At 39.0% G+C, this 16,847-nt stretch overlaps 1 protein-coding gene across 1 annotated transcript in view; it reads left to right on the plus strand.

Moving 5' to 3' along the window:
- Positions 1-16,847, plus strand: part of ANKRD31 (ankyrin repeat domain 31) — a 188,008-nt gene that overhangs the window by 142,334 nt on the left and 28,827 nt on the right. Inside the window, exons 22-23 of the mRNA XM_074384703.1 lie at positions 949-1,927; positions 14,902-15,042. Of these exons, the coding sequence (XP_074240804.1) occupies positions 949-1,927; positions 14,902-15,042 (1,120 nt within the window). The remainder of the gene's footprint in view (positions 1-948; positions 1,928-14,901; positions 15,043-16,847) is intronic.

The following is a 16,847-nucleotide window of genomic DNA, read 5'->3' on the forward strand; positions in this document are numbered from 1 at the left end:
TTGCTGTCACACATGTCCTTCTAAGCAGTTAATCAGTTGATTAATTTTGTGTTTTATTGTATTTCTAAAATCTCAAGGTCCTTAAAGAGTTTTATCCTGATTATATTGGTTATATACCTCTACTCATATTTTGTTGTGAAAAAAATGTTGTATTTTTTTTTGTTTGGACATTATTTTTTATTAGTTTTTCATTGACTTAGCTACTTATGTTCCCTATTCTTTATTCACATTCAATTTTCTAAATAAGTCCTCATATGTCTTCTCTTATAATCATTTAATGTCTTATTACATATTTAATTTTTTTCTGAACTTATTTAAAAAAATCAGTTTTCTATTTTTATTTTTAATCCCCATTTTGCCTTCTTCTCCAGTGAAGAGCTAACATAAGTTCAAAATACGATACAGTGATTACTTGGGGAACTAACATTTCTCAGGTCTAGCTGAAGTACGATTATTCACAAAACAATCTTGTTTTCCATAGCTAAGAGAACCTGAGTAGAACTTTCAAACTGTACTTACTAATAAACAGGTAAGCAAGCCCCGAATTTAAAGAATGATGGCTCTCCTTAGCCACCAATGCTACCTTCCAACCAAAGACTAATAGATATTTAGAGAGATGACCCAAGTTTTACTTGCCTTTTAGGGTTGTTTCTGAATTGATAATAATGATATGAATATATAATCTGGATAACCTTACTGTCGCCTCCTTAAGAAAAGGCACACTTACCTTAAATAAAGGAGTCAGATTCCTCTCAAATGAAGTATTTTGCATCAACAGGCAGCAGGTGGTCAGATTTAAAAAATCAAAGGCAATAAACTGCAAGGTAGAGTTTTGTGTATTTTGAAGTGATTAAAATTGAGACAAAGTATCTTTAACCTCTAAATGACTGCATTAAAAAGTTTTCTGCTGTTACTACATTTTTTTTCTCTTTCTGTTTCTTCCCATAGGGTATCCATAGAGTCATTTAAGCATGGAGCCCTGAGAGAACAATTGGCCAACTTGGCTACAAGACAGAAGAGCCTTTTAGCTGTGGCAAAAAAACAGAAAAAAATAAGCCTGAAAATTCAAAATTATAAGAATGTTACATCATTGTCTTGTCTTAGTTTAAGGAAGCTTCCACCCAGATCAGAAATCTTTAGTGAAAAGAACAGCCAAGAAGAGCTCACTACTCTGGAAAATTTAGAGCATCCCCAATCAGTTTCACTTTCCCCTGTTTGTGGAAGCATGCAGGAAACACAATTGTCTCTAGAAACTTGGAACTACAGCCAAAATACTAACATTTGTCTAAATTCAGAGGCAGTGATAAGGGGGGGATTTTCTGGAAATGAGATGAATTCTGAACAAAATATCAGTGATTGTACCTTGGCTGGTTTATCAAAATCCAGACATTCAGATGGCACTGAGAAGATTAAATTATCATCCGAACCTGTTGCTTTTATTGGTCAAACAGAATATTCACAGAAAGAGAATGATCTTATAGAAGCTACAGACAAAGACCATGAATTCTATAGTCGTTCCCCAGTAATTGGCAAATTAAATATTTCAGAAACTGCAAGTATCCTTGCCAAAAGTGATGCTCATCCATCAAATGTTATCTGTGATCAGGACCTTTCCAATTACGACCCTAAAAGAGGAAACAGGAAAACAACTTCCCAGGAACCAGCTAGGAGGACATCAGAATCCCTAGCACGTCGAAGGATTGCTGCCTTAGGCAGTGACACAGTGAATCAGTTGAAACCATATCTTAAAAAATCAGTTTTTGCTGTTCCACATGCAGATGACAGTCAGATCTCCTCTTCCTCCAGATCTATAAAAAAGCCTTTAAACTACAGTACAGCTCCTAAAAAGAAATGTATTCAGATAAAAGATTTGATATTACTAGGAAGAATTAACCCAGGAAATAACATTCTGGAATTCAAAACACAGGTATTCTAGATTTTTTTCTCTAAAATCATGCAAATTTTGTAAATGAGTAAATGTTGCTGTCACATAGTATAGACATTAAGCTCTGATTAGGGAATTGGGGTTTTGCTGGGCTTCCTGAATGGAGGGACACAACCATTGTATTCTAGCAAGTGAATTAATGTTTCTGGAATTGCCCTAATACATTTATTTTTATTTTATTTATTTTTTAATTTTTATTTTTATTTTGAGTTTCAGGGTACAGGGACAGGATGTGCAGGTTTGTTACATAAGTAAACATATGCCGTGGTGGTTTGCTGCACCTGTCAACACATCACCTAGATATTAAGCCCAGCATACATTAGCTATTTTTACTAATGCTCTCCCTCCTCCCACCTCACTCCCCAGAAGACCTAGTGTGTCTTGTTCCCTTCCCTGTTTCCATGTGTTATCCTTGTTCAGCTCCCACTTACAAGTGAGAACATGCAGCATTTGGTTTTCTGTTCCTGCATTAGTTTGCTGAGGATAATGGCTTCTAGCTTCATCCATGTCCCTGAAAAGGACATGATTCATTCCTTTTTATGGCTGCATAGTATCCCATGGTGTATATGTACCACATTTTCTTTATCTGGTCTATCATTGATGGGGATTTGAGTTGATTCCATGTCTTTGCTATTTTGAATAGTGCTGCAGTGACCATACACGTGCATGTATCTTTGTAATAGAATAATTTATATTCCTTTGGGCATATGCCCAGTAATAGGATTGCTGGGTCAAATGGTATTTCTGGTTCTAGATCTTTGAGGAATTGCCACACTGTCTTCCACAATTGCTGAACTAATTTACATTCCCACCAACAGTATAAAAGCATTCCTATTTCTCTGCAACCGTGCCAGCATCAGTTGTTTCTTGACTTTTTAATCACCATTCTGACTGGCATGAGATGGTATCTCCTCGTGGTTTTGATTTGCATTTCTCTAATTATCAGTAATGTTGAACTTTTTTCTTTCTTTTTTTTTTCTTTTATTGCATTTTAGGTTTTGGGGTACATGTGAAGAACATGCAAGATTGTTGCATAGGTACACACATGGCAGTGTGATTTGCTGCCTTCCTTTCCCTCACCTGTATCTGTCATTTCTCTCCATGCTATCTCTTCCCACCTCCCCACCCCCTTTCCCTCCCCCATTTCCCCTCAACGGACCCCAGTGTGTAGTGCTCCCCTCCCTGTGTCCATGTGTTCTCATTGTTCAACACCCGCCTATGAGCGAGAATATACGGTGTTTGATTTTCTGCTCTTGTGTCAGTTTGCTGAGAATGATGGTTTCCAGGTTCATCCATGTCCCTACAAAGGACACGAACTCATCTTTTTTGATGGCTGCCTAATATTCCATGGTGTATATGTACCACATTTTCCCTATCCAGCCTATCATCAATGGGCATTTGGGTTGGTTCCAAGTCTTTGCTAATGTAAACAGTGCTGCAGTGAACATTCGTGTGCATGTGTCCTTATAGAATGATTTATAATCCTTTGGATAAATACCCAGCAATGGGATTACTGGGTCAAATGGGATTTCTATTTTTAGGTCATTGAGGAATCACCACACAGTCTTCCACAGTGGCTGAACTAATTTACACTCTCGTCAACAGTGTAAAAGTGTTCCTATTTCTCCACATACTCTCCAGCATCTGTTGTCTCCAGATTTTTTAATGATCGCCATTCTAACTGGTGTGAGATGGTATCTCAATGTGGTTTTGATTTGCATTTCTCTAATGACCAGTGATGATGAGCATTTTTTCATATGTTTGTTGGCCTCCTGTATGTCTTCTTTTGTAAAGTGTCTGTTCATATCCTTCGCCCACTTTTGAATGGGCTTGTTTGTTTTTTTCTTGTAGATCTGTTTTAGTTCTTTGTAAATTCTGGATATCAGCCCCTTGTCAGATGGGTAGACTGCAAAAATTTTTTCCCATTCTATTGGTTACCAATTGACTCTACTGAGTGTTTCTTTTGCCGTGCAGAAGCTGTGGAGTTTGATTAGGTCCCATTTGTCTATCTTGGCTTTTGTTGCCAATGCTTTTGGCGTTTTGGTCATGAAGTCCTTGCCTACACCTATGTCCTGAATGGTTTTGCCTAGATTTTCTTCTAGGGTTTTTATGGTGTTAGGTCTGATGTTTAAGTCTTTAATCCATGTGCAGTTAATTTTGGTGTAAGGTGTCAGGAAGGGGTCCTGTTTCTGCTTTCTGCACATGGCTAGCCAGTTTTCCCAACACCATTTATTAAACAGGGAATCCTTTCCTCATTGCTTGTTTTTGTCAGGTTTCTCAAAGATCAGATGGTTGTAGATATGTTGTGCTGCCTCCAAGGCCTCTGTTCTGTTCCATTCATCTATATCTCTGTTTTGGTACCAGTACCATGCTGTTTTAATTACTGTAGGATTGTAGTACAGTTTGAAGTCCGGTAGTGTGATGCCTCCCGCTTTGTTCTTTTTGCTTAGAATTGACTTGGCTATGTGAGCTCTCTTTTGCTTCCATGTGAAGTTTAAGGTGTTTTGTTACAGTTCTGTGAAGAAGGCCATTGGTAGCTTGATGGGGATAGCACTGAATCTGTAAATTACTTCGGGCAGTATGGCCATTTTCACGATGTTGATTCTTCCTAACCATGAACATGGAATGTTTCTCCTCTGTTTGTGTCCTCTCTTATTTTGCTGAGCAGTGGCTTGTAGTTCTCCTTGAAGAGGTCCTTTACGTTCCTTGTTAGTTGTATTCCTAGGTATTTTATTATCTTTATAGCAATTGTGAATGGCAGTTCGTTCTTGATTTGGCTCTCTTTAAGTCTGTTACTGGTGTATAGGAATTCTTGTGATTTTTGCACATTGATTTTGTATCCTGAGACTTTGCTGAAGTTGTTTATCAGTTTCAGGAGATTTTGAGCTGAGACGATGGGGTCTTCTAGATATACAATCATGTTGTCTGCAAATAGAGACAATTTGATTTCCTCCTTTCCTATTTCAATACCCTTTATTTCTTTTTCTTGCCTGATTGCTCTGACTAGAACCTTCAGTACTATATTGAATAGGAGTGGTGAGAGAGGGCATCCTTGTCTAGTTCCAGATTTCAAAGGGAATGCTTCCAGCTTTTGCCCATTCAGTATGATATTGGCTGTTGGTTTGTCATAAATAGCTTTTATTATTTTGAGATATATTCTGTCAATACCTAGTTTATTGAGGGTTTTTAGCATAAAGGGCTGTTGTATTTTGTCAAAGGCCTTCTCTGCATCAATTGAGATAATCATGTGGTTTTTGTCTTTGGTTCTGTTTATGTGGTGAATTACGTTTATGGACTTGTGTATGTCGAACCAGCCTTGCATCCCTGGGATGAATCCTACTTGATAATGGTGGAGAAGCTTTTTGATATGCTGTTGCAATTGGCTTGCCAGTATTTTATTGAATATTTTTGCATCTATGTTCATCATGGATATTGGCCTGAAGTTTTCTTTTCTTGTTGAGTCTCTGCCGGGTTTTGGTATCAGGATGATGTTTGTCTCATAAAATGATTTGGGAAGGATTCCCTCTTTCTGGATTGTCTGGAATAGTTTCAGAAGGAATGGTACCAGCTCCTCTTTGTATGTCTGGTAGAATTCGGCTGTGAACCCATCTGGACCTGGGCTTTTTTTTGGGTGGTAGGCTCTTAATTGCTGCCTCAACTTCAGACCTTGTTATTGGTCTATTCAGGGTTTCGACTTCTTCCTGGTTTAGGCTTGGGAGGATGCAGGTGTCCAGGAATTTATCCATTTCTTCCAGGTTTACTAGTTTATGTGCATAGAGTTGTTTGTAATAATCTCTGATGATGGTTTGGATTTCTGTGGTGATATCCCCTTTATCGTTTTTTATTGCATCAATTTGGTTATTCTCTCTTTTCTTTTTTATTATTCTGGCTAGTGGTCTATTTTGTTGATCTTTTTGAAAAACCAGCTCCTGGATTTATTGATTTTTTGAAGAGTTTTTTGTGTCTCTATTTCCTTCATTTCTTCTCTGATCTTAGTTATTTCCTGTCTTCTGCTAGGTTTTAAGTTTTTTTTGATCATGCTCCTCTAGCTTTTTCAATTTTGATGATAGGGTGTCAATTTTAGATCTCTTCTTTCTTCTCATGTGGGCACTCATTGCTATATATTTTCCTCTAGAGACTGCTTTAAATGTGTCCCAGAGATTCTGGTTTGTTGTGTCTTCATTCTCATTGGTTTCGAAGAACATCTTTATTTCTGCCTTCATTTCATTGTTTATCCAGTTAACATTCAAGAGCAAGTTGTTCAGTTTCCATGAAGCTGTGCAGTTCTGAGTTAGTTTCTGCATTCTGAGTTCTAACTCTGCACTGTGGTCTGAGAGACTGTTTGTTATGATTTCCATTCTTTTCCATTTGCTGAGGAGTGATTTATTGCCAATTATGTGGTCAATTTTAGAGTAGGTGTGATGTGGTGCTGAGAAGAATGTATATTCTGTGGATTTGTGGTGGAGAGTTCTGTAAATGTCTATTAGGTTTGCTTGTTCCAGGTCTGAGTTCAGGTCCTGGATATGCTTGTTAATTTTCTGTCTTGTTGATCTGTCTAATATTGACAACGGAGTATTAAATTCTCCCACTATTATTGTGTGGGAGTCTAAGTCTCTTTGTAAGTCATTAAGAACGTGCCTTATGTATCTGGGTGCTCCTGTATTGGGTGCGTATATATTTAGGATCGTTAGCTCTTCTTGTTGCAGTGATCCATTTACCATTATGTAATGTCCTTCTTTGTCTCTTTTGATCTTTGTTGCTTTAAAGTCTATTTTATCAGAGATGAGAATTGCAACTTCTGCTTTTTTTTGCTCTCCATTTGCTTGGTAGATCTTCCTCCATCCCTTTACTTTGAGCCTTTGTGTATCTTTGCATGTTAGATGGGTTTCCTGGGTACAGAACACTGATGGGTTTTGGCTTTTTATCCAATTTGCCAGTCTGTGTCTTTTGATTGGGGTATTTAGTCCATTTACATTTAGGGATAGTATTGTTATGTGTGAATTTGATCCTGTCATTTTGATGCTACCTGTCTGTTTTGTTGGTTAGTTGATGCAGATTCTTGATTGTGTTGATGCTCTTTTACCATTTGGTATGTTTTTGGAGTGGCTTGTTGTTCCTTTGTACGGGTTGTTCCTTTATATGTGTAGAGCGTCTTTCAGGAGTTCTTGTAGAGCAGGTCTGGTTGTGATGAAATCTCTGAGTACTTGCTTGTTTGCAAAGGATTTTATTTTTCCTTCATGTATGAAGCTTAGTTTGGCTGGATAGGAGATTCTGGGTTGAAAGTTCTTTTCTTTAAGGATGTTGCATATTGGCCCCCACTCTCTTCTGGCTTGTAGGGTTTCTGCTGAGAGATCTGCTGTGAGTCTAATGGGCTTCCCTTTGTGGGTAACCCGACCTTTCTTTCTGGCTACCCTTAGCATTTTCTCTTTCATTTCAACCCTGGTGAATCTGACGATTATGTGCCTTGGGGTTGCTCTTCTTGAGGAATATCTTTGTGGTGTTCTCTGTATTTCCTGGACTTGAATATTGGCCTGCCTTGCTAGGTTGGGGAAGTTTTCCTGGATAATATCCTGAAGAGTATTTTCCAGCTTGGATTCATTCTCTTCATCACATTCAGGTACCCCTATCAAACGTAGATTAGGTCTTTTCACATAGTCTCACATTTCTTGAAGATTTTGTTCATTCTTTTTGCTCTTTTTTCTCTGTTCTTGCCTTCTCTTTTTATTTCATTGAGTTGATCTTCGACCTCTGATATCCTTTCTTCTGCTTGGTCAATTCGGCTGTTGAAACTTGTGCATGCTTTGCGAAGTTCTCGTGTTGTGTTTTTTAGCTCCATCAATTCACTTATATTCCTCTCTATGTTGTCCATTCTTGTTAGCACTTCATCCAATCTTTTTCAAGGTTCCTAGTTTCTTTGCATTGTGTTAGAACATGTTCTTTTAGCTCACTGTAGTTTCTTACTACCCACCTTCTGAAGTCTGATTCTGTCATTTCATCACACTCCTTCTCCATCCGGTCTTGTTCCCTTGCTGGTGAGGAGTTGTGATCCCTTTTAGGAGGAGAGGTGTTCTGGTTTCAGGAGTTTTCATCCTTTTTGCGCTGGTTTCTTCCCATCTTTGTGGGTTTATCCACCTGTTGTCTTTGTAGTCACTGTCTTTCAGATTGGGTCTTTGAGTGAGCTTCCAGTTCATGGATGCTGAAGTTACTTCTTTTTTTAAGTTTTCCTTCTAACATTCTGGCCCCTCTGCTGTAGGACTGCTGAGGTCCTCTCCAGGCCCCACTTGCCTGGGGATCACCTGCAGCAGTTGCAGAACAGTAAGGGTTGCTACCAGTTTCCTCTTCTGCTACCTTTGTCCCAGAAGGATGCTCGCCAAATGTCAGTCCGTTCTCTCCTTTATGAGGTGACTCTTTGGATCTATGGGGGTCAGGGAGCTGCTTGAGGAGACAGTCTGTGTTTTATTGGGGCTCAAGTCCTGAGCTGTGAGCTCTGTTGTTCATTCAGAGCTGCTGGGCAAGTACGTTTAGGTCTGCTGCAGCTGAACTCATAAACAGCTTTTTGTTCCCAGGTGCTCTGTCCCGGGGAGTTAGGGCTTTATGAGTTTCTGTTGTGCTGCTGCCCTTTTTGTTTTTTCTTTCAGGTCTGCCCTGCCCAGCTAACAGCCCACCTAGTCCCTGTCTGCCTGCAGAGGCTTTGCTGAGCTGCTGTGGGCTCCACCCAGCTGCGGTGTGATCTTCCCTGCAGTCCTGTTTATATGGGCATAGTTAGAACTGCCTCGGCAATGGTGGCCCCGCCTCTGTTATGGCGGACTCTCTCTGTTGTGGCAGGTTGCCTCAGCAACGGCGTCCTGCCTCCGTAGTGGTGAAGAGTCTCAGTAATGGTGGACGCCCCTCCCCCACAGAGCCGGACCATCCCGGGTTCAGCTGTGCTTGCTATGAAATGCTCAACCCAGAGCATTTTCAATTACTGTTTTTTTTTTTTTTGTCGTTGTTGTTGTTGTTGTTGTTGTTGTTGTTGTTGTTGTTGAGGTGGGACCACCGAGCCTGATCACCTGGCTCCCTGACTCAGAGTCTTTTTTTTTTTATTTTTAAGTTGAATGACCCAGCATTCCAGTTGCTTGTTGAAAAGGCGCTGGGATCTCCCATGCTGCGACTCACTGAGTCGGCTCAAACAGCAGCACCGAGGCTCCTGGCGGTTTTTTTTCCTAGGAATCCCCTGGCCTGGCTCGCTATTTTAGATGAATGGGCCACTCTGCCATCTCAGGGCTCCCATCGCCAGCTAAGAGGGCTCCCAGACCAGTGGCTTTTGTATGGAGAACCGCCGCAACAGGGCGTGGTCAAAGCAGCCGCATGGGCCAAATCAGCCCCGTGGGGGCCAATACAGCCGCACCAGCCAGAACAGCGGCACTGGCGACCCTCTGCCTGGGAATCTCCTGGCCTGTGGGCAATAAAAATTCATCTGGAAATGCGGCATCCACTCACCCTTTGCACTTTCACTGGGAGCTGAAGTCCTGAGCTGTTCTTAGTCGGCCATCTTCCTTTAACTCAAACTTTTTTTCATATTTGTTGGCCACATCAATGTCCTCTTTAAACCTGCCAAAAACAGACAATGGAGAAAGAATTCCCTGTTTAATAAATGGTGCTGGGACAACTGGCTAGCCATATGTAGAAAATTGAAACTGGATCCCTTCATTATATCTTATACAAAAATTAACTCAAGATGGATTAAAGACTTAAATGTAAAAATCCTGGAAGAAAATCTAGGCAAACCATTCGGGACATGGGCACAGATAAAGATTTCATGACAAAATCACCAAAAGCAATTGCAACAAAAGCCAAAATTGACAAATCATATCTAATTAAACTACAGAGTGTCTGCACTGCAAAAGAAACTATCATTAGAGTGAACAGGCAACCTACAGAATGGGAGAAAATTTTTGCAATCTATCAATCTGACAAAGATCTAATACCCAGAATCTACAAAGAACTTAAACAAATCTACAAGGAAAAAAAAATGATTGTATTAAAAAGTGGGCAAAGGGCATGAACAGACACTTCTCAAAAGAAAACATTCATTTGGCCAACAAACATAACAAAAAGAGCTCAACATCACTGATCATTAGAGAAATGCAAATCAAAACCACAATGAGATACCATCTCACTTCAGTAAGAATGACGATTATTAAAGTCAAGAAACAACAGATGCTGGTGAGCTTGGAGAGAAATAGGAATGCTTTTACACCGTTGGTGGGAATGCAAATTATTCCAGTTCTTTAAAAATATCAAGCTTTGGCCGGGTGCGGTGGCTCAAGCCTGTAATCCCAGCACTTTGGGAGGCCAAGACGGGTGGATCATGAGGTCAGGAGATCGAGACCATCCTGGTCAACATGGTGAAACCCCGTCTCTACTAAAAATACAAAAAGTTAGCTGGGCATGGTGGTGCGTGCCTGTAATCCCAGCTACTCAGGAGGCTGAGGCAGGAGAATTGCCTGAACCCAGGAGGCAGAAGTTGCAGTGAGCCGAGATCGCGCCACTGCACTCCAGCCTGGGTAACAAGAGCGGAACTCCATCTCAAAAAAAAAAAAAAAAAAAAAAAAAAAAAAAAAAAAATCAAGCTTTTTGTAAGGCTTATCTCATATCCTAGAGAATATTCCATGTACAACTGAGAAGAATACATATTTTCCTGTTGTTAGGTGAATTTTCTATTGATGCCTGTTAAGTCTAACTGGTTTATAGTGCCCTGTTAAAGTCTTCTTTTTTCTCATTGATCTTCTGCCTGTTTGGTCTATATAGTAGTGCCACCTTACCTGCAGAGGCCATGTTCCAAGAACCCTAGTGGATGCCTGAAACCACAGATAGTCCCAAACCCTATATACTATGTTTTTTTCTATATATACATACCCATGATAAAGTTTAACTTATAAATTAGGCACAGATTAATCATAACTAATAATAAAAGAAATTATTATAACAGTATGCTAGTATCACTACTGTTTAGCTTTGGGGATGTTTTAAAGTTAGATAAAGATTACTCACACACAAGCCTTGCAATCTAATAATGTAGATATCTACCAAGTGACTGATGGGCAGATAGCATATACAGTGTGAATACTCTTGACAAAAGGATGATTCACATCTTGGGCAGGATAGAGTAGGAAAGTGTGAGATTTCATCACACTACTCAGAAGATCACGCAATTTAAAATTTGTGAATTATTTCAGGAATTTCTTATTATATATGTTTGAACCACAGTTGACCATTGAAAGTGAAAGTGCAGATATGGGGACTACCATACATTATTGAAAGTGGAATATTGAAGTCTTTTACTGTTGAACTATTTCCTGCTTCATCTCTGTTCATTTTTATTTCATGTATTTTCATTCTGTTTTGTGTTTTAAGTGCATGTGCTTATAATTGTTATATCTTCTGATGCATTGAGCCTCTTAGTATTATAAAATGTCCCCCAACATCTCTTGCACACATTTCTCTTTTAAGGTCTAGTTTGTCTGATTATATATAGCCGTTCCAGCTTTCTTGTGGCTGCTGTTTGCATGATATGCTTTTTCTATCCTCTTACTTTCAATTTACTTGTCTCCTTGAATCTAAAATCTGTCTCCTATATGCATTATATAGTTGGATCTTATTTTTTTAATCCAGTCTGATCAGCTCTGCCTTTTGATTAGTTTGTTTAATCCATTAACATTTCATATTGTTATTAATCTTCTATTTTACTTTTTGTTTCAATATACCTCATGTCTTTTTGTTCCTCTGTACTTCCTTTATTGTTTTCTTTTGCAATCGGTGAATATTTTCCAATGTAAAATTTTAATTTCTTTAATGACTTTTTTCATCATATTTTTTGAGTTGTGCATGCAGTAGCTGCTCTAGGACTCAACATTTTTGCTATCCAAATCAGCTTCAGATGTATTTTACTAACTTAATTCTAGTAAAATATATAAATGTTACTTCTTTAGAGCATTATTCCTTTTTCCTCTTTTTATATGATTGTATACATATTATGTTTATAAATTTATAAACCCAACAACACATTGATATAATTATTGCTTTATAAAATGTTGTGACTTTTAAAGAAGCTGATAGAAGAAAGGAAAGCAATACATATTTATAGCTTTTGTTGTACCTGCCTTCTTATTTATCCTTTCTGGATTGTTGCATTTGTTTTTGTAGATTTGTGTTACCATGTGGAGTCATTTCCTTAGCTTAATATAGCTTTGTTCCCACCTACCTCTTTTGTGTGGCTATTGGCAAACGTATTACATTTCTATTACTTATAGGCCCAGCACTAACTTCTGTATCTATTGTTTTTTATAATTGCTTTTTAAAATCTGTTGAGACAAAAGGAGAAGAAATATGCATTTATACTGTTTTTATAATACATAATTACCTTTACTTGTACTATATGTTTTTTGATATGGATTCATATTAGCCTATAGGGTCATTGCCTTTTAATCTGAAGAATTCCTTTATTATTTCTTATAAGGTAGATCTCTTAGCAACCAATTTTCTCAGTATCTCAGAATGTCTTTATTTTGCCTTCATTTTTAAAAGATAGTTTTCCTAGATACAGGATTCTTAGTTAATAGTTTTTTTTTTTTGGTACACCTGGAATATGTCATCCCACTGCCACTGGCCTCCCTTGTTTGATAATAAAACAGCTGTTAATCTTGAGGTTCCCTTGTAAATTATGAGTTATTTTTCTCCTGCTGCTTTTAATATTTTCCATCTTATGACTTTTGGCATTTTTACTACGTATCTGTGGATCTCTGCATTTATCCTACTTGAAAGTCATTGAGCCTCCTGAATGTGTAGATTAATGCTTTTCAGTAAGTTTGGGACATTGTTGTTGTTGTTGTTGTTGTTGTTGAAACAGAGTCTTGCTCTGTTGCCCAGGCTGGAATGCAATGATTTGATCTCAGCTCACTGCAACCTCCACCTCCCAAGGGTTCAAGCGATTCTTCTGCCTCCGCCTTCCAAGTAGCTGGGATTATAGGCACCCACCACCACGCCCGGCTAATTTTTGTATTTTTGGTAGAGATGGGTTTCACCATGTTGGCCAGGCTGGTCTTAAACTCCCAACCTCAGGTGATCTGCCTGCTTCTCCCTCCCAAAGTGCTAGGATTACAGGCGTGAGTCACTGTGCTGGGCCAGCTTGAGAAGTTTTTAGGCATATATTTCTTCAGTATTTTCTCTGCTCCTTTTGCTTTACCTCTCCTTCCTATGCATATATTGGTATGCTTAATGGTGTTCCATATTTCTCTGAGGCATTTTCATTTTCTCTTTTCTTTGTCTTGCATATTCTGTTAGTGTCTTCAACTTTACTAATTCTTTCTCTTGCCAGTTTAAATCTGTTGAGAAGGAGTGACTATTTCGTTTCAGTTATTTTACTTACCAATTTCATAACTTCTATTTGGTTCTTTTAAATTTTTTTTTCTTTTTTATTGATACTCTGTATTCAACATGACCTTATCATCATTCCTTCCTTAATGTCTTTAATTATGGTTTTCTTTAGTTTCTTGACCATATTTATAATAGTTATTTTGAAGTCTTTGGTAAATCCAGTGCCTGGTCACTCTCATAGGCAGTTTTCTTGCCTGTTTTTCCCCCAGTGTATGTGTCATACTTTCCTGTTTCTGTGTATGTCTAATAATTTTTTTGTTGGAACCGAACATTTCAGACAATGCATTGTAGCAACTCTACCCTACCTTCTCTTATACTTCTTATGGCTATTTGTTTGTTTAATTACTGGCTAGATTGTTTTGGTGAAGTCTGTTTTAGTGAAGTCCCCACTTCAGTGCTAAACTTCCAATGTTGAGCTTCAGGGACTAAAGCCTTAGCCACCTCTTTCCCTGACCTCCCTGACCACCCATGGCTCTTAAGCTCCACTTACTGCCCATTGACTGTTTTATCGTTTTCAACAATGTCCTAGGGGCACAGATTGCTCTACAGACTAATCCAAGCAAAGGTAAGCTCCTTTGAAGGGATAGTTCTTGAGGTCAGTGTTTGAAGTTTATTATGAACCTAGGAAAGCTCCTGCAAGCTCTTTTCCCAGTTGTCTCTTGCAAACTAGCCAGCCTACAGTTTAGCCTATGTCTCAAATGAATCTACCAATCTACTCACAATTGCCTTTTACCACAACTTCTAGTTCTGATAGTGCCCTTGAGCTTGAACTTCTTCATGCTTTGTTGCAAATGAAGTTGGTTCCTTAGGGAGGAGATTAGGAGCTGTTTTAAGGCCTGCTTCTCTTCCCAGGCAGAATCCCTGAACCTTGGCCCTGGAGCTCAGGGTGGGGGCAATGGTGATTTTTCGAGTGACACCCTTGCTTTAGGAGCTGAGCATTCAGTAGAGGGGAGGTAGTAGCTTCCTGTCTTTTCAAGCTTGTCTCTCCCAATGTGAAACCACCACCTTACAAACCAAAGCAAGGGCAATTGGGATCCCAGCATTCTCACTGGTGCCATGCCAAAGGTGAAGCCTCTGTCTCACCAATCAGAGCTGGGCAGGAGAAGGGAGCCCCCACCCTTTGGCTATAGTTGCTGGCAACTTGGTCTTAGCAACAGTAGCTGGGGGCAGGATGAGAAATGCTGAAGTTATGCCCCTCCCAGGAAGACAGCCCTGTAACAGGGAGCCCTGTAGTCTTGACTACAGCAATCTGGAGTGGAGTCTCCATTTCACAGAGCTGGGAGTGGGGTGGGAGAAAGCAGTCTTGGTTCAAATACCATTGACTCTCAACTTTTTAATCTGATTTTTGTAGATTTTGTTGACTAGATGATTCTTCATTTGCTGCATGCTCTTGTGATCATTTCTAGATACATTAAAATATATGCAAAAATGTATCAGTGTTAGGGTATATCTAGTCCTTGTTACTTTGTTGTGGCCAGAAGCAAAAGTTCACATATTTCAGCTATTTTTGACCCAAATTTTTGTTTTATTTTTCACTTTAGGAGACAACCCACAAAGCCAGTATTTTATTGAATGGTAAACTTAAGGTAGAAAGCGGTCAGATTTATAAAAACCCAGTCACCTGGCTCAAGGATCTTCTGGGAGGCAACAGTTATGTGACATGGAATTATGCCTGGAATAAGGTAGGTCATTCTTAAGTTTATCTTAAGGAAATCTGAAAGATCTCCAAACTAGTTTTGTCATCATATGTTCATTCTGTATATGCTACATGCATATCATGCTGCATGCATATCACAGAATGAACACATCACTTTCTCCCACAAGTCCTGTTTGCCAGAATTCCCCATGGGCATGGTTGCATAGCTGACTGCACCTTCCCTTTCTTACTCCTTATCTAGTCTCCGAACTTTAATGTCTTTAATCTTCCCATTTCATCTCTTGAGGGATTTTAGGTCTTTGTAACTCTATATGGAAAATTTGGAACCACTGGTGTATTAGTAACTTAGTTAATATATGTTATTATTCTAATGAAGTAAAGAAAAATCTGCTAAATACAAAAGAAATGGGCAAGAGGCCTTAAGACCCACAGAAATTATCATGTATTTTTATGTTTGAACATGTCCTTATCCATGAATTGCTAGCCCTTCAAAATGAATTACTTTGATTTAGACCTCCTAGACTTAGTAGCCTCCCTCTCAGTTCTGGCTTCTGAGTTATAGGCCCAGTAATGACTGATGTTCTTGAGGTCTAGTGTTCATCTACCTCCAGATGTTCATGGTACCACTTCAGGGACAGTCTTAAAATGATTCTTCAGAAAAGTGTGAATCTTCAGACATCTGCCATGACTGTTTCAGAGACTAGAAGATACGCTCAGCCTCTACTAACCATTACAGTAAACCTCAGTGTACCAGTAATAGGAGGCATAGCTTTCTCTCCTCTTTTCTGTTTAACCCAAGTCTGCCCATCCTCTCTGCCAGTCCCTGTTGCTCCCCAAAGTCTACATTCTGTGTCCCAGATTCTGTGCCCCAACTCCGCATTCTGGTCTCCTACCTTGTTGGCAGGTGCATCTAGCACTGTTTCCGTTTCTTCACTTACATCAACACATTCTGGATTCTACCTGCTGTATAGTCTCTCTGACTTCTTATTTTCCTAAAGTTTGTTTTTATTTCCCTCTCCTGGAGTAATCAGGCCATCTGCTTTCAGTTCATCTTAGCTCCTTTGCCCAATCCATTCCATGGATTCTTAATTCATATCTGATTGTTAGTAATTAACATCTTGCCCATGAAAATCCCTTTTTGTTACAAGGTTTCTTAAACTTATGATAGATTATACTGCTCTGCTGAAACTGAATCTTTGCTCACAGTACAAATATCATACTGAATGCTGTAGCTTAGGTTCTTCTGAGCTCAACATGCCTATGACTATGCCTATGCTACAGTATGTCTGCTGATGACTCCATTTGCCTATTCTGTTTCTCCATGGGAACTACTGTTCTTTCCTGCCTTTGAACAGCTGGCTGTGACATCATTTGACCCTTACTCCGTACTAATGCCTCACTTACATATCTCATTGCCTCTAGTATTTTCTCATAGCCATGTCAATTAGAATTGTACATTTAGCACCTATGTGATAGAGAAGCCACATAAATGTGGGCACTAAAATTAGGGCAATTCTCAGATATAACATTCCTACAGATTATCTAAACAGGCTTATTTTCTTTAGATTGTCCAAAAAATGAAAACAGAGTTTTAAAAATTACTGCAGGCACTGATATACTTCTAGTAATTACTTCTAGTAAATATCCCAAGCTGAGAAACATTACTCTAGTGATTTTCTTTACAATATTTAAAAGACTCTTTTAAAGTTTCCCACAGAAACCTCTGCCTCTTCTTGTCTTGGAGTAACTCCTGAATTCAGTCACTTGCTGATGAAAGGAGCTTTTTGCTATGTGGGTAAATGTGAACATTTCTACTAACTAGTTCTGAGA

Source organism: Saimiri boliviensis, chromosome 1, assembly GCF_048565385.1.
Source record: "Saimiri boliviensis isolate mSaiBol1 chromosome 1, mSaiBol1.pri, whole genome shotgun sequence".
NCBI lineage: Eukaryota > Metazoa > Chordata > Mammalia > Primates > Cebidae > Saimiri > Saimiri boliviensis.